The 18,077-nt window shown below is 39.2% G+C and overlaps 1 protein-coding gene across 1 annotated transcript; it reads right to left on the reverse strand.

Annotated features, from left to right (window-relative positions):
- Positions 1–2,453: 2,453 nt before the first annotated feature.
- Positions 2,454–18,022, reverse strand: CDC20B (cell division cycle 20B). Its single transcript, XM_035310815.1, has 9 exons — positions 17,984–18,022; positions 16,654–16,775; positions 13,777–13,876; positions 10,426–10,536; positions 8,530–8,726; positions 7,585–7,679; positions 4,791–5,019; positions 3,513–3,638; positions 2,454–2,801 (listed from the first exon to the last, which is right to left on the reverse strand). The coding sequence occupies exons 2-9, from the start codon at positions 16,762–16,764 to the stop codon at positions 2,667–2,669; spliced, it is 1,104 nt and encodes a 367-aa protein (XP_035166706.1). The 5' UTR covers positions 16,765–16,775; positions 17,984–18,022; the 3' UTR covers positions 2,454–2,666.
- Positions 18,023–18,077: the final 55 nt, after the last annotated feature.

Raw genomic sequence — 18,077 nt, forward strand, 5'->3', positions numbered from 1 at the left:
AGAGGAGAGGAGGATCAGAAGAAATAAGAAAAGTTGAAATTATTCGTTTCTATGTTTTCTGAGTGGAGAGGACTGGGGTTTTATTTCTATATTTCAAGATCACAGCCAGGTACTTTTCAAAGCAATTACAATTAAGGACATGAAACTGTTGGAGAGTGTCCAGAGGAGGGCTACGAAGATGGTGAAAGGCCTGGAGGGGAAGACGTACGAGGAACGGCTGAGGTCACTGGGCCTGTTCAGCCTGGAGAAGAGGAGGCTGAGGGGAGACCTCATCGCAGTCTACAACTTCCTCGTAAGGGGTTGTCAAGAGGCAGGAGACCTTTTCTCCATTAACACTAGTGACAGGACCCGCGGGAACGGGGTTAAGCTGAGGCAGGGGAAATTTAGGCTGGACGTCAGGAGGGGGTTCTTCACAGAGAGGGTGGTTGCACACTGGAACAGGCTCCCCAGGGAAGTGGTCACTGCACCGAGCCTGTCTGAATTTAAGAAGAGATTGGACTGTGAACTTAGGCACATGGTCTGAACTTTTGGGTAGACCTGTGCGGTGTCGAGAGTTGGACTTGATGATCCTTAAGGGTCCCTTCCAACTCAGGATATTCTATTCTATTCTATTCTATTCTAAACCATCCCTGGAGGTCTTTAAAAGATGTTTAGATGTAGAGCTTAGGGATATGGTTTAGTGGAAGATTTGTTAGCGTTAGGTAGGAGGTTGGACTCGGTGATCTTGGAGGTCTCTTCCAACCTAGACTATTCTGTGATTCTGTGATTCTACATGTTTTGGTTCCTTATGTGTTTTCTCTGATCTAAAACAACTGCTCTAAGGGGAGGACATTTTTATCCAAAATGCATTTTCTTTCTAGTGAAACTAGAAACTCTAATAGTTCTATCAGAAACATATAAAAGATGGACTCTTCTACAAAAAGGTTACTATCTTTCTCTTGTTATTCTGTTCTGAATATGGTCAGCAATAGGCAGTACTAAAGTACTTAGCAGTATTTGTTGGTGCTTCACCTGAGCATTTTCAGGATTTTCAGCATTTCGCAGGATTCAACAATGAAATTAAGTTACAATTTATCTATTAATTTCTTTGGGTGTAAGACTCATGTGTCAAAGAGTGTTTGAGGCTGATTTTGAACCATGTCATAATCATCCATCACAGTGTTTTGTCTGTACATATATTGATATGTTTTAAATTATTTCAAACATTCACTTGCTTACAATAAGTTAGTAAGAGTCTTCATAAGCAGAAGTATATCTGTGTAAGAGCGATCTGATCTTTTTATTCAATAAAATTATTTTCTTTTGAAGGTAAAGTAAACTGAATCAGAAACAGGATGATAACTAACCCTCCAGCATCACCAAGTTAACAACATACTTTACTTGTACGGTACATGTTTTACACCATACACTGTTCTCAAAGGTAAGAGTAGATCTAGATTTTATTTGAAATACTACATTCAAGAATTGAGAAACCTTAATGCAGCAGTTAAGACTAATGATCATGTCACTTTCCATATCATTTCTTAGAAAAGCATATGCAATTATCTTAAGAACCATAAATATCCCACAAATGAGTAGGGATAAGGAAGAAAAAGCAGCACAGATAAGCAGCACAACACAAGGATAATCTGTAAACAGATAAACAAATGTCTTTGCTGACCTCTCTTCCTTTTGTCTTTGTTTTGACTATTCTTCAATTTCCCCTTGCAGTCTAGTACAGAAGTCAGGTCCCTGGTTCCAAGGACAGCATCCCAGTATAGCACACATCAGAAATTTAATAAATGCCCTCAAATGTAATAATAGGGTATAAAAAGCATTTGGAAATATCAACTATGTCCGTCAGGTTAAAAATGCAAAGCTTCTTTTGTTATATCTTGTCAATGAGTGTGAAAACCAACCATACTTGAGAAAATCCAGCCAATGTGCAAATCTGTGTTTTCCTTTTAACTTCAGATAGTCTACTGGATCACTTCAGCTAACATTGGAACAAGTAAAACGCAATGCATCCGAGTGATGCACCAGCAACAAAAAAGGCTTAGTGTCAAAAAACAACTGTGATATGTAGCGCTACAGCTTCATGGACCAATACAGAGCTGTAAGGGAACTCCACTACATGTCAGCATGGCACAAGGGAAACATGCTGCATTACATTGCTTCACAGCCAAAATCATCAATTAAAACTCAGAGATTTATTTCAAACTTCATTTGGAAGCTGGTTCAGTATCCCAGCATGACCAGCTGTAAAACTGAAGACCTACTTCTGGTTTGTTTTATCTAGAAGGCCATCAGCCTACAGTATACTGGAAGCAACACTCAGTCCAGGCCTAGCAAACCTTAGGGAGAAGACATCCCCAAGACATCCTGCACCTGGGGTGGCCTTAGAAATGGTAAGAGATCCCCATCAGGGGTGGCCTTAGAAATGGTAAGAGATCCCCATCATTAAAACCAAGGAATTTTACTGAAGCAACTTCCACCATTAGCTTAGTAAGTCAACCTTTACAATCTCACACATCAGGATTCTGTGAATGAATGCATGCACGTAGGTAGTGATAGGAAGTGTGTGTGACTGCTCTTTTTAACTTTATTTTGCTTAAAAGTATAAGGTATGCATTTGTGAAAACATATTGATTAGACAGGAAGATAGCTAATTGAAATAGTTAAAACAATTAACTGAAATACTTGCCATAGAGTTCTGATGAATTGACAAGCATGGGGTACTCCCATATTTTCATCTGATTTCCAGGAAGGCCTTGTCCAGTCATCAGTTCACTGGTTTTGGGTAACCAGAGCAAGGAACAAATCTATTGCAATTGCAAATTCTGTTTTAGTTTTCAGAAAGGCTCAACATACAGCATTAGGTAGATCTGAAATGTTATCTACAATATTTAAACAAGCTGAGAAGTAGCCCCAACAGAATATTTACTTATTTAGAAGGATCTTTTCATTTCTTGCAATACTTCAAAGCACAGCTGTTTTATTGTCTAAATGTGATAATAGTCTATCAGTATAAAACCAAAGCCCTCTAAACACATCTTCAGCTAAGTTGTCATAGCTCCAGGAATATCAGCAGTTATGCTGCTTTACTCCAGCCGACAATCTGTTCTTCTGTCTCCTAATATTCAAACTCCAGAGAGTGATGTTTGCCCTCTGACTCCTAGAACTCTCCCTACACCAGCACTCTGGGATGTTTCCTTCCCACTCAATGTTCTCTCCTCATGAGAGTTTTGGCCAAAATCATCATTGTCACTAAAGAAAAGAAGATAAAAAGTGTCTGGCTGTGAGACCACCTCCTCTTCAAGCACTTCTGTGTGGAGACAGAAGTAGTGAATTAAAAACAACAAACTGCTTCTGAGTCCAGCCATACACTGCGGTGCTGAATGCAGCAGATCCAGAGAAAATCCTGCTGTTCCTCTGTCCACAGAACCACCCTCGAAGTCAGTGGGAGTTTGCCAAATGAGCACAGCTATACAAGAAGAGCATAGCCTAAGCATGCAGACATTTCATCATTTCACCTGAGAATCTGTAGCTGCACTTTGGATGATTTTCTCACGGTTTATGTCCCAGACACGCAAAATCCCATCTTTCATTCCACCCCCTGTAGCAAGGACTTTGGACTGCCAAGGACACCAGTTCATAGCCTGAGAGAAAAAAAAAAAAAAGAAAAAAAAAAAAAAAAAAAAAAAAGGAAAAGAAAACATATGCCAGAACAGACTAGGAGGTTAGCTCAAAAAACAGAGAATAGATTTTGCTTAAAAGCCTGACTGGAAAAATGAACTGCAACAAGCACCCAGAACGTATCTTTTTTTTCCCACCCTGTATCATTCTCCTCCTTCCATACACACAGAGAATGTAGGATTCCAAACCTCTGAGCATTCCTTCCTTTGACATTGCTTCACGTTAGCACACACTCCATCACACAAGCCCATTGAACTCTAGCTTCTCTGCTTCCACTTCACAAGTCACAGAAGTACCAGAGGAAGCCAGCAGAATACAGTCTGACTTACTGTCTAAAAAAGTCATCACAGAAGCTTCAGCAACATGGCTTACAGGACTTAAAAGAAAGTTGATCTCTTCTGAGTTATTTCCTCAATATGCCTAAGGCCAAGTCTCTACCTGAAGAAAAGCTACTAAGAACTGACTTCTACCTATTTCAATAATCGTCTCCAACCCTTCAACATCAGTGATTTAAGCCAGACACAGAATTTTCTGGGAGGGTTAACAGTTCATAAATGCTAGACTCCCCCTTACGGCTGATACCTGTCCTCTCTCCCTCACAGACTGGGATGTTATAAAGTCGAAGAATCTAAATTGTCCTGTTTCCAGTTTCTCAGTTCAGATCCTGTGCTACCAGCAGTCATAGCCTGAAATAAGAATATGATCAGGAGGTCAAAAGAAACCTCACATTTAAAATAATTTTAGCAGAAAGAAGTTCTGAGAGACTTTTCCAGAACTCCTATTATTGAAAGGTCTTTTTTGGTAACTTAAGTGTTGTGCCACTGAAGTTTTCTGTGCAGGATGGAGAAGGAGAAGAGCAGGCTGTAGGTTTCATTGCTGTTTGATAGAGTATTTACAAAGACCTACTAATTTGGTAACATTTCCTAATCAAAGCACTAGCAAGCTTATCTGCATGAGAACTGGTCTTAAAATTAACTGCATTGCAGACAGGGGAGAAGAAGCTAACAAAAATCCAAAGAAACTGAAATAATCTGAAAAATTCCTTAACTGTTTACATCAACAACATAATTTCATGAGATCAAATACAGAAAAGAAGATGTTCCTCCTCCATATACCTTAACTGCTGACGAATGAGATATGGTCTTCAATGGCTGTGACTGCACTTTCACACCAGGGTCACTAGGCCAGATATTCAACGTACCATCATTAGATCCACTTGCGAGCAACTGGTCGGTTAGTGACCATTTCAGGCTGCAAATGCTTTGTTTGTTCTGGCAAAGAGTCCCAATGTGGTGCTGAGCAACCCGAACATCATGATGATGAATAGATCCTAGTCGTGAACCACTGTAGATGAGAAAATACAGCTTACATTTAATGTTAAAGACAGCAATATACCTCATCATATTTGTGTTTCTTCAGTGGTTTCAGAAGCAAACCACATCAGAGTAAAGCATGCAGTACAACAGTACAGGGGTGGCTGACAACAGAAAGGGACAAAGTGGCTGCTCAGAACCAGCCAGGCAAAATACCTGCTCTTCATTGTGGTTTTCATTTGCCTGAATCCATATTGCAATATATGGCCACTTACTCAACAGTTAACCACTCAATGTAAACTCCTTTCCGTTCTTCAAAAAAAGTATTTTTGCAACATGAACTTTGCCAAGGCCAGATGTGACACCACACCCAACAAAGAGGCAGCGTAAAACTGCACTGGCCTGGGAAAAGGCTTACTAGTCAGCACCACTGTGTTCTTCTGTTCTGTCCCTCCTCTTGGCCCCTTTCTCTTTCCCTTTTCCAGGTTGAATGAAAGTCTGCACCAGTCACCTCTACCCGCCACAGCGTATTTCCCCTCTCAGACTGACACTGCTGCACTAGTTACCTGTTGGGAAGTGGGTGCACAGTTCTATCTGTCCTGAGGGTCCACTCCCTCAGGCTGTGCTCTCCCACGAGTACCATGGCCAGAACAGTCTACCAAAGGAAGGAAGAAATACCCTGTCTGGAAGCAGAGCTACTCTTACAGTTTATCTCCTGGATATGGGTTTTACTCATCAGTGGTTACTGCCTTTCTAGGTTATCCTTTCTAAGGATAGTACCTACATTAAACATATATCAAAACAATAGAGCCTCCTGCTGGAAATTAACATTTCCTATTCTGATGACACTAAAAAAAAAAAAAATCAGCAAATTCAATACCTACTTTCTGGGTATCTGAGAAACAGGTATCTGACATTACTGCAATAGATTCATTTCATGCAATAATGACTGAAGACTTTCCCATATTGACTCAAAGATTTCTCAGATGCAAGTAAAGTGAATTGGAAGCTATAAAAATGCACAGTGACTGAATACCACTCTATTGTGCTCAGATTACCTACTTGCCAAGCTCTTGAAGTCTATAAAAGCCTGAAAGATTTCAACCAAGCAGTGCACCAGTGAATATTAAGCTCATCTTTATAGAAAATATATATAAATATACATAGCAGTGTATATATATAAATATACATATGCAAAGGCATGGTAATTTCCCTCCTGAAGATTTATATAGATTTTTCCTCCTAAATAATAAGCATAAATTCTAACCAAAAGAGATTAATTGAATGGCCAAATTAACGTTTTCAGTGATTGTAGTGGTAGGAGTGGAAAGGAGCTTGGCTCCTGAGAATCCTGTTTGAAAATAAAGTTTTTGATTTGGTACAATAAGAAATCAGAATTATTTGCTTTTGACACAGAAGATAGTATCTGTTTTGCTAAAGACAAATAGAAGCTAATAAAAATTCGGGACAAATCTGTGGTACTGAAATTTATTTAGAGGTTCATTATTTTGAGGATGTGTTGTTGGGTAATTTTTAACCACAGGAATTAGTGTGCCATTCCAAAGTATCAGTTGTTGATATTGAAGTTTTCTCTAAGAATTCTGGTATTATTTTAGTTATAATGAATACTAATTCCATGAATTTTCTATTATTATTATTATTTATTTATTATTATATGGATTATTTTAATGTGCAGTAATGAACTGGTTATATTCAAACCTAAAAAGAAAAATCTGTTAATCTGAACCTAGACTATCAACAATAACTGCAGTTCACAGATTCACGTTGAATTTTATAATCATTTTCTACTCAGAGAGATTTGTAATGCTTCTGTTGTTTTCACTCCATTGGCCAAGCTGAAATGCACACTGAAACTAATTATTGCTGTTACAAGGTTATGCTACTTGGCATTGGCAGGTGTTGAAACTTCACTCTTGTAATTTAACCCACCCGCAGTACCTACTTCTGCAAGAGCCACAGTATTTTATTAACTGATTGATTCTCTGGTATCCTTGTACCTCACTCCACCTACCACACCCAACAGAATCAACAGCCACAGCACCATGTGAAATCAAAATAAAACTACCTCTAGTGCTCTAGTGTTCTTATCAAGAGATACTTTGATTTTGAGGTTAACAATAAAGTTAGTCAGCCTTTGCTATTGCTTCTGTGTTGCAATGTCACTGAAAAGATAGGTGCTGCCATGATACCAATGGAGCCTAAGCTACAGGCGCTCTCCCTTGCATAGAGTAGGCTATGATTTTTGAAGCCCAGACCCATTGGAGCCAACACCATTTAGAGCTCAGGTCCTTCACAAGACTAGAACCATAGTCTCCACATCCTAGTGAGATTCTGCAAGTACCGACAGTTTTCTTGAAGAGTGAGAAACAAAGACTAAAGAGGTGGGCTAAATTCCCTTTGGCTTCTTTCGTGCCATGAAGGAAAACTACATATTATTCCTGCAAAGGTCATTAAGTCACAGGATATATCACCTATAAGCAAAGCCAACAAAAACAACTAAAATGAAAGCTTGACACTTGTCTAAGTGAAAGCATCAGGATTCTTCTGGAAATATGTCTTTCTGGACACCACTCACCTGCTCAAAATATAATGATTCCAGCTCAGAGCACCAACTACAGACAGGTGACCAAACATATTTCTCAACCTCTTTTTAGTTTCAATGTCCCACAGCTGCCAATCCAAAACAAACAAATGAAATAAATACAAATTTAAGATGAAATATAAACATATATACATATATACATATATATATATTGTTCTCACAATTTGTTTGCAGGTAAACCACTGCCCAGTTCTAGTTTGACAAATGGACAACTTCATTTATTTCACAACTAAGACAAGAAGGAGTATTTCCAAATTTTACTGTATGTGCCTCTCTGAGATTAAATCTATATGGCAGTGTTTGAAAGTGCATGTTTGAAAGCACTGGCTTTCAGTACCTTTGGACTGCTGATTCAGAATTGCAGCAGGTAGATCCCCTTATTTTCTAACATCTCAGCCAAGGTCCAAAAAAACCCTTTCAATAACAGGACTGCTCCTTAACAGCAGACTGAGGTGTATGGATATAATCAGACTGAAGTCAAATTCTGGTGTGCGAGTGTGTGAATCCATAAAGAGAATTTTAGCTGAAGTTCTAAAGGTATCTGTCACTACTGGAGTGATCTTTGCGAGAGATGTACAAGAAAGAATAGCCTGTGCTGAGAAAAAAATAATTCAGAGTTCCTCTTATTGTTGGAAAAAAATCTGACCCTCTCTGAACAGCTGAATCATTAATTTAGTCATCAGCTCTCTAGTAGCTTCAGAGGCTCCGTGTAGATAATACTGGACAGCATTTACTTATTCAATAAAGTGCATGATTATATAGGATAAGGGCTAAATATTGTCTCCAAACGGGTTTTTCTGTATTTCAGGCAATCTGTTTTTTTTTTTTTTCAATTAAAAAAAAAATACGATATATATTGTCTTGTGGGTATTTTAGCTAAAAATGGAGAAAAGACTTGAAAAGTAAATCATTAAGTACTTGCACTTCTCCATCACTAGTGCCAACTGCAAGGCAAGTTCCTTCTTTTATCCAAGCCAGAGATGAAATGTATTTGGAACAGAAATTCAAATCAATGCTTTCAATGCCCTGAAGAGTTCTTCCATTCCAGATGTGTGCAGCAGGTCCTGCAGCAACAGCAATGAGATTTTCAAGGTTCCAGTCCAGTATGTTTAGATCTAGAAGAAAGCTACTAAAAATCACTGCAAGAAGGTTGTAGGTAAGGGATGGGAGAGAGGTATGTGGTTTGGGGGAGAGAAGGTATTGTTGTTTTCTTTATTTTTTAATAGCTATGGGAAAACTTCAGGACATTGCTTCTATGAAACCATTACTAGCTAGTTTTTGATGAAGACAGCAAATGAGAACTAAATGAAGGAGAGTATTTCTAACAAGCCAAGGTCTTCATCAGGCTAGTGTCCAAAAACTAGTATGCTTGTACAGCAGAACATGACTGACAGATTCCTCATTTTTTTTGCATCTATCACACTCCATTTTGGATGCTCACATCACTCTAATTTCTGCCACCAGAAATGAGGGTTCTTCATCACCAGCTACAGATCCCAAAACATTCTTGTTTCAAGGCAATTCATGTTAATAAGAAAGACATAGAAGAGAATACATACGCTATTGTCTCTCCTATGTCTTTGAGGTAATGTTAACATTTATGTTGCATGTGACAGAAGAAAAATGCAGAAACAAGTTAGGGAAATTCTGATCCTCACCTGCAGAGCCTGCTCAGCAAGTGAATGCTGGAAATACTGTTTACACTGCCCCTGATGCTGGGTGCATTATAGATCCTGGCAAGGCAAGCCACTACACTTCAAAACAGCCTGCTATGTCAGATCGGGCAGAATCACTTGGTATACAAGATTTAATAGCAACACACGACTCTTTCCCTTGCCAAATGGAAATCCTCAGCTGTCCATTTATGGCAGCTTAAAAGTCATTTTACATGACCCCTGAAGAAGATTGTTACCACAGGCCAAGTTCTGACATCATATTTTGATAACTAAAATCACCCTAATCAAACAGCTGACTGACAGATTCAGCTGTTCTTTAGAGTTCTGGTTGCTGCAGTCAGAAATAAGTATTAAGAAATCACTTCCAAAGACTACTTATGCTTATTCCTGGGACACACTTTGTACATAATCAGTGTAAATTATCCATGTAGAAATCCAGCCTCAATCTTCATGAAAACAAACCTTTGTCCTGCTCATAGATTTACATCTGAAGAACGCTTGTAAGGACATTTTAAATGTTAAATAAAAAAAGCACAGGGACACTTTTTAACACTTTCACATACAGGGTTGTCAGAATGTCAGAAGTGTTAAGACATATATTTGGTGCTGTAGACCAGAAATCTATACAAGTTCAGGTGTAAATTGTGTGTGTTTAACTTTTGCCTGTACATCACCAAACATTTAAGTGAGAATTTAGTTCAGAACGTATCTGTCATCTAAACCATAAACAACATCAATGATGTCTCCCTAAAACAAGAGATTTCAAAGTCTTCTCAATAAAGTTGCTGCAGTATTGACAGTCTGCTAGACATCCAAAGCTGATATCTGAAATGTCCCTAGCTTAATTAATAAACAGGGGTCAGTATATTGGTTTGACTTCAAAGTTGTATTGATACCTATTGCTGAAGAAAGCTGCATGAGTTAGGTGATACTGATTCTAGGGTTTGATCAGTCATTCCTACATCTTGGGTCAGGCAGTATTCAAAGGTTAATTGTTTTAAGAAAAATTACATTATGCTTAAGTCTTGGAGAGTTTCCATTTGATCTGAAAGGGATGCACATTTGCCATCTTTCTGGAAGCATACATAGGTATTCCCAACCTCTGCAAAAAGCCTTTAAATAGAAGAAAGTAACTTACAGTAATCATTGCGCAAACCAGCAATATGAAGCCTCACTTCCGGCTCCAATGGCATGGGTGGCTTCATGGTGGTAACAGCTCTAAACTCATTCTGTGTCCTTTCTTGGCATCCTGTATTTGAAGATTCACCATGCACAGTTCAACAATGCAAAATACTACCAGTTTTTCTCATGCCTAAGCCTTTCACACTCACTATATTAGTCTGTCCATGGTCCATAGCACTCCAGAAGGGTTTGATTTATCCTGTGTAGGCCAAAACTCTGCACACAGAAGTAGGTGAAAGCCACCTTTTAACAACTCTTTCAAATCTCCACGGGTGTAATCTGCCGGAGTGGAGAAGAGGGTCCACTATATTTTATTTGTCTCACAGCTCAGTACAGAACATGGTTCATTTTGTCTTTGGTTAGCTTTCTGTCAGAAGTTGTTAGTACCAGTTCATATGGACTCTCCCACCTTAAAACCCTCTCAGACAGCAATTAACCTTTTTGCTTTCTGATGTTAATTTCACTTTAAAAGGTCTCTCCCACCAACACCTAACCACAGGAAAAGGTTTTTAATGCACACCCACTCTGATCACAGCACACTAAGCTTGTGACAATACAGAAGTGAGAAACAAAAGCAATAGCAGTAAAAAACAGGTATGAGCAAGCAGAAGAGTGAGCCGTTGTGGTCATTGTCTATGGTACGCTGCAACAACTGCTAAGCATCATAGAAAAAAGGCCAGATCATTAGCACCATGAATCATTTAATGCTACATCTTTATGAGTAAGAAATTATCTTTCTGTAATATGCAGAGCAAAGAGCTGGAGACTCCTATTTCTGCACTTTCCTCTGTATATTGACCTCATTTTTGAACTGTTCTCCAGAGAGGAATACTTAGAAAGAATGCCAAAAGTTCTGGGGGCAGAACACGTTATCTACCTTGACAACTAACCTTTTCTGTTCAAAAAAAAAGTCAACACTCCCAATTTTTTGTACTCTGTAACATAAATACATGCATTATCATCCCATACGGAAGTCTTATCAATGACAAATTGTGGAGAACATTTCACACAGTCCTTTCCTACTTTGTCCTCAGTCTTCTCCCCTAATCCAAAATGAATTTCTGCCAAACAACTGTTTCTCCTCTCAACTGTAGTACCTCCCCCCTAAATGAAGACTGTAGATTAGCAAGAAGTAGGCCACAGTGATTTCTTCCAGATCTAAAAGTCTGTGGAATTAAAAAATCAAGCAGGGTTGCAGGAACAACTGAGTGTGAGACCTCGCTTGTCCTATAAAATATGTAACACTTCTTTTTAACACTAAAAATGGTCTGATATCACTGAAATGAGACTGGTCTGTGCAGCAATATAAATTTCTAATCCCTGGATTTGGGGTTATTTTTTTAAAATTTACTGTTTCTGAACACAGACAAATAGGACAATTCAGGAAAGCTACAGCACTTAATTATAACAGTTGGAGAATTACAACTTTTGACACACTTTGAAAATGATTTTCTTCTTTAATATTGGTAGCTGGGATTAAGGATTGAGGTAAAAAGGATGAAATCATCTGTGTAACTCATTTCAGCTTTCTGTTCTCTCAAGAGCAATTTATCTACCCCAAACTCGTACTGATACAATTTCAGCTCTATTCACATATGTCCATTATGGACATGTGAATGTGCGTAACAGACTTCCATATTAGTGGAAATTAAACTTTATAACACCCTTTTGTGTTATTTTGCCTGAGTACTAGAGGATTATCATTGTTTTTTGATATGATTTCAGGTCTCAAATGCCTATGTCACTTCTCAAAACGAGACTCAGGAAGCAGTAAGTAGTCAGCAGAGTCGCGTAAGACCACTTTATCAACAAGTAGATATGTGGAATAAAACCCAGTGTCCTAGTTTCAGTTAGGACAGAGTTAATTTTCCTCCTTGTAGCTGGTAGGGTGCTATGTTTTGGATTAGGATGAGAGGAGTGCTGATAACATGCTGATGTCTTAATTGTGGCAGAGCAGTGCTTACACCAAGCCAAGGACTTTTCAGCTCCTCACTCTGTCCTGCCAGCGGGCAGGCTGGGGGTGCAGCAGGAGCTTGGAGGGGACAGACCCAGGACAGCTGACCCAAACTGGCCAAAGGGGTATTCCATACCATCTGGTGTCATGCTGAACAATATATAGGGGTGGCTGGCCAGGATGGGGGGGCGGCTGCTCGGGGATAGGCTGGGCATCGGTCAGTGGGTGGTGAGCAATTGCATTGTGCATCACTTGTTTGTACATATTATTATTATTATCATTATTATTTCCTATCTTAATAAACTGCCTTTATCTCAACTCACAGGCTTCACTTTCCCGTTTCTCTCCCCCATCCCAGAGAGGGAGGGGGGAGGGTGAGCGAACGGCTGTGTGGTCCTTAGCTGCCAGCCGGGTTAAACCACAACACCCAGTATTCCTGACACCTATATTCATTCGCCATTAAGAAAAAAATTATGTGACTAATCCCTATACTGTATCTATTGACTGCTCTGAACCGAGTTTTATTGGCATGGAAAAGAGGAACAAAGGAATATATACCAGTCTATCACATGCCCCCCAACTTCTTCCACATGAGCTGAACTCCAGACATACAGAGGTTGTTTCTCACTGTTTTTCCATTCATAGATTGATTCATGCGCATGTAAAGAGTCCAGCACAGAAATAGCCAGACCACCAAAACAAATTACTTAAGACAACACAGTAAAAAATTGGTTTGGTATCTAATAAACTGTTGCATACCCAAAAAACCTCTGGGAACATCTGTATTATTTGACAGATCACATTCTTACGTCTCACCTGGTTTCCAGTCCCCTGATCATTCACACTCTATACGCTCATTCAATCCTAGGATATTTTGGAGTGAACTAATCAACTCCCATTCAGATGAAACCAGAAACAATGCTAGGGACAGTCTATTCCAGCTACCTTTCCCTACAGGCAGGTGCAACAAGATTCCACCATCTCTGCATGTTTTAAGCTCTCTTGTACACAGCAGCCCATCTGATACTTACCACATGCCCTGTAGGCAGCACAGTCTTACAATATTTCACATATCTGAAACTCAAAAGTCAAAAGGAATTAATGTGTCTGATTGTGCCCAAAGGAGAGCCAGGTAAAATACTAGGTGTTAATCACAACGGAAGAGGTGGATGCTATTGCTTCAAAGGCAGTGGAACTGAAGACGTAGCCTGAAGCAGTGTAGATCTCAGCCACTTTGTATTATTCTCTAACACTTTTTGGAACAGATGTTTTTTTCATTGTAGATGCAGCCTGCTCTATCTTCCTGTTCCGGGTGCATGGGGGTATTTGCTATAGTGGAACACGGGAACATACCTTTCCAGATGCAACTGTTGTTTTCACAGACCTTCATGTCTACACTTTCAACCATGCTACACCCAACCTCTTCGACCACTGGAAGCTGAGTAGAACATTTCTGCAAATACATTGAAGTGAAAAGATGATTGAATGAAGAAATGTAACAAAGTATATTTAAATATAATGGATAGCATAAGACCAATCAAAAGACACAATATTCTTTACATGAAAGTTTTAGAATTCACTGCTAACAATCATACAAATTTTAACAAACCTGTTTGAACAAGGCCATCTTACCAGTGGAAAAGTTCTTAGGTCCATATATGTACATATCACCTACTAAAACCTAGTGCCTTCTTGCCCTCTTTTAGTTTGTATTGGGCTAATTTTACTAGCATACAATGCTAAATTTTCTACATGTAGGCAGTATATCTGAAGCCTCAGGATTGCTGATCAGTTTTGTGATGCATACATTGCAGGGTAGTTGATTCCAACACAAAACCTACTAGAGCCCTCACTCAAGCCAGGGTCCCACAGTCTGGACACCATGATCCCATTTCTTAAACCAGTATTACAATTTGAACCCACAGGTGCTAAAAATATAAACAAGGTGTCTCAGAGGAATAAGAATTTTTTATAATATTATCCTCTCCTTGGGTGTCAGAAAAACAGATAAAGCAGCAGAAAAGGATAAGAAAAATGAGATCTGAACTATTATTGGAACTCTTGCCTTTTTAAAAAAAAAAAAAAAATAGGTTAGGCCCTATTTAGGCTTAGGCAAAATCAGGTAAGGCTCAGATCAGTCCCATGGGATATGAATCCCTCACCAATCTCTAATACCATGCATTTCTTCACAATGTTGTTTCACTTAATTGAGCACTCTGATGTTAGTTGTCTGGTCTGTAATTCATTATTTACAGTCAGGTGGAAGTGCAGCTGATGTTTTTACCAGCCACTCAGTATGCTCTTTCTCCAATGTCTGTGAAATCTATCTTTCCAAACACATCCAGTGTTACTCTTCTTCAAAACCCTGTTGTAATCATGATAAGAAATGTCTTAAATAAATATAACTGGAAAAAAAGTTTAGATTTTTATATATCCCATCTGTTCTACAGCAAACCTTCAGCTCTGAGAGGCACTTTTTGCATGATTTATATAGACAACTTGGCAGAAAGCTAATCAGATTGCTTGGATCTGTGTCCCTCTAAAATAAGTACAGATATTTCTATGGAAAACCTATTGTGTGTACAGGAAAGTAATCTTTTGGCCCACAGGGAGACCACACACATTCACTGGAATGTGAAAAGATTTTATCCTACAATGTTATCTCAAAGACCCCCACATCACACTTACAGGAAGTTATTGTGGTCCTTGATGTAAAACTCTGAATGTCTTAGTTCTAACTCAATTTCTGATGTCAGTCACAGTATAATTCTAGGTACTGTAGAGATGAAAGACTGACACAGAAGAGTGAAAACAACAGCATGCACACTCATATTTAAAAACACATTGAAATTTAAGAACGGAAGCATGTTTTACAAATATTACTTCATAGAAAGTTTTTACCTTCTCACACAAAGGCTTTATTAAATTTCTTTGTAAAGAAATATTACTTTGTGAAAGGAAGTGATTGCCCTGAAAAACAGGTTTCCCAGAATGATGTAAAAAGCATGGGTCCTTTTGCAACATTCAATGACCTTCATGAGTACAAGTATTAAAAGATAACAACCAATAAGCCTGTTAGCCCAGCTATTCTGATACTAATTCTTTTTCTCAGTTGATCTGACACCCTCACAAAATTTTTTCAATAATATTAATAAAAAATTATAAACCAGTACAAGCAAGGACATTGAGTATGCAGTTATGAAGCATCCTTACTCAACAGTTATAGTCAAAATGTAATCACTTGAAAACAGCTGTCATGGTCTTCAGTATTGATCTTACAATTGGTGCAATCAAGGAGAGGAGAGTACCACTCAGGAAAAAGCATGGTACTGACCATAAGTTTACAACTTAATATACAAATAGTTGCAATCGGACAGGACTAAAATCAGGAGGTAGCTTTGAGTGTAATGTTATGGTAATAACTTTTACTAACAGAGATAAGTATCACTGTGATTCACACAAGAAATCAATTTTCAAGAAGTTAGTTAGCAGAAATGTATGGGTGTCTGGTGCAGAGGTTTATTAAAGGTGACCAAAAAGCACCAGATAAAGCCTAAAGAGAAAAAAATGCTGTGTCAGGGTACACTAGCAAAAATGAATGGATACAGTGCACAGCAATAAAAAGCAGCATCAAAATGGGAGGAGATCTGAAGTCTTCATATCACATGGTAGAAATTTCTTGTGTTCATTCATCTTTGGCCAGGAATCATTAAACATTACTACCTAGCCTTTGAGTTTCTATTGGCATGACAAAAAACATTATTCACAGAAAGCTATTTTTTGGCAATTTTTTTCAGCATCTCATACTGTCTACGTGACCAAAAGAACCGCAACATCCTGCACGATTGAAGAAATCATCATCTTCATGCATAGCGGTTATTAAGCACGTGAAAAACTGAGTCATTCGTGGTCTTTATGCACATTTTTATAATACAGGTTTTCCCTCTGAGGTCACAAATGCATCTTGAGGGCTTCATTAACTTGGTTTCAATTTTAGTTTGCAGGACAATAGGCTGACAGAAGGGGACAGAAACTGAATCAAACAAATGATGAAGCTATTGTTACTGTCATCTTTCTGGCAGATGTTTCCTAAATGCACCTCTTCTTGTTAATGTTCTCTGTGTTAATAAGGCAGCATCTGCACAACAGGTTCCAGACCAAAGAGAAGGTTAGAGAACACCTCAGGAAAGCAAATATCCTACCTGTGCATTTTAATGTTGTGTTACATACCTGTTTCTTTCCCATTTTAGTTATCCTGTTATTTCTCCATTCTAAGCCTTCTGCAGTGTGACTGCAGGGTAGAGTCACAGCGATTTTCCTCATGGAGAGTTTCTTAGGCATCTGAGGTGTCACTGAGGAAAAAAATAATTTTAATGGAAACATTTCACTCAAAACCATACATAGGGGTATTGTCTAGAACTTTTCAGAAAAGCATTTCTTTTCTAGTAGCAATATTCTCAAAGCTGACTGACACACTAAGTGGGACAATACAAATGCTGGCATTTGAGCTAGTCAGTCTGCTCTCTTTCCTTCAATGTCAAGGAAAAGAAACAGATCTTTCTACAGCACTATTCATCTTGTCCTAAAAGAGACATCTAAAAAAGATTGGATTGGTCACTCCCTTTATAAACAGTCTTTATTTACTTCTATAAATCATATCTATTGACTGGCTACACCAGAACCTACTCCATGCAAAATCAAAGTCTGATTTCCCACAACCATAAAGGCTTTCACCACTGCTGGTGGCAAGAGCATGCAGTACTTTCTGTTCTAGAAACCAAAGCAGGGAAAAATTAAGTTTAGAACATGAATTCAGCTTTAGAACTTGAATTTCCCAGAGCTGGGCATGCATTATGACCACACTGTTGAAGAGTTGTGGTATTCTGCTCAGCAGAAGATAGAATGTCACTTTGTCTCCAACAACCATGGCCTCACAGGAATACATCTTGAAGAGCATAAAGCATCTTTTATTTGCTTTCTAAAGATTTCCAGTATTAATCATGAAATGTGCCTTGCTGAGTTCCCTTGCTCTTCCAGGAAACTCTTCTAGTACATGCAGCATGTAATCCCTTCTGCACTTTACCACTGCTCGACGTGGGAGCGAGTTCAAGGGCTTATTTAGTCTTTCTTCAGCTCCCTCTGTTGCTGATGGAGAGAAACACCCTCTTCCAGAGTCAGTTCTTCTCCAGACCAAATCTAAGTCCTGAAAGTATGATCTGTGCTCTGAATGACAAGTAAGCCTTACCCTAAGGTGAGTTGAGGGTAAGTGTCTACTGGAAGACAGGCCCTCTGTCAATACCTGTAGCCTTAGATATTGGAGGAGAAGCAGAAGTAAAGGAAAGAAGCATGGGCCTGCCTTTCCTCTCTTTCCCTGTCAGCAGTGTAATTCTGCTGAAAGGAAGCTGGCCCTGAGCTCGCGCTGCCTGCAAACTGCTACAGACTGCAGCTGCTGCACACCGCAGTAGCCACAGCCCTTGTCCACTGGGACACGGCGAAACACCATCCCGCAGAATTCCCTGCATGACGCCATCCTGTACGTGAAAATAATTCTTTGCCTGACCTGGAGTCTTCCCAGGTGTGTTGTCGGGCTGGGCCCCCCGCAGGGCCCCACGGAGAGCCCTGCAGGCCCCGCGCGGCCCCGCAGCCCGGCCTCC

The sequence above is a fragment of the Oxyura jamaicensis genome, chromosome Z (assembly GCF_011077185.1).
Source record: "Oxyura jamaicensis isolate SHBP4307 breed ruddy duck chromosome Z, BPBGC_Ojam_1.0, whole genome shotgun sequence".
Taxonomy (NCBI): domain Eukaryota; kingdom Metazoa; phylum Chordata; class Aves; order Anseriformes; family Anatidae; genus Oxyura; species Oxyura jamaicensis.

Excerpts from the sequence above, each read along its gene's own strand:
- CDC20B (XM_035310815.1), bottom strand. The coding sequence starts at position 16,764 with ATGCCTAAGAAACTCTCCATGAGGAAAATCGCTGTGACTCTACCCTGC. Across the intron at positions 10,537-13,776 it reads CAACAGTTGCATCTGGAAAG|GATGCCAAGAAAGGACACAG; the intron begins GTATGTTCCCGT and ends CTTCAAATACAG. Across the intron at positions 5,020-7,584 it reads AATCATTATATTTTGAGCAG|TGGTTCACGACTAGGATCTA; the intron begins GTGAGTGGTGTC and ends TCTCATCTACAG.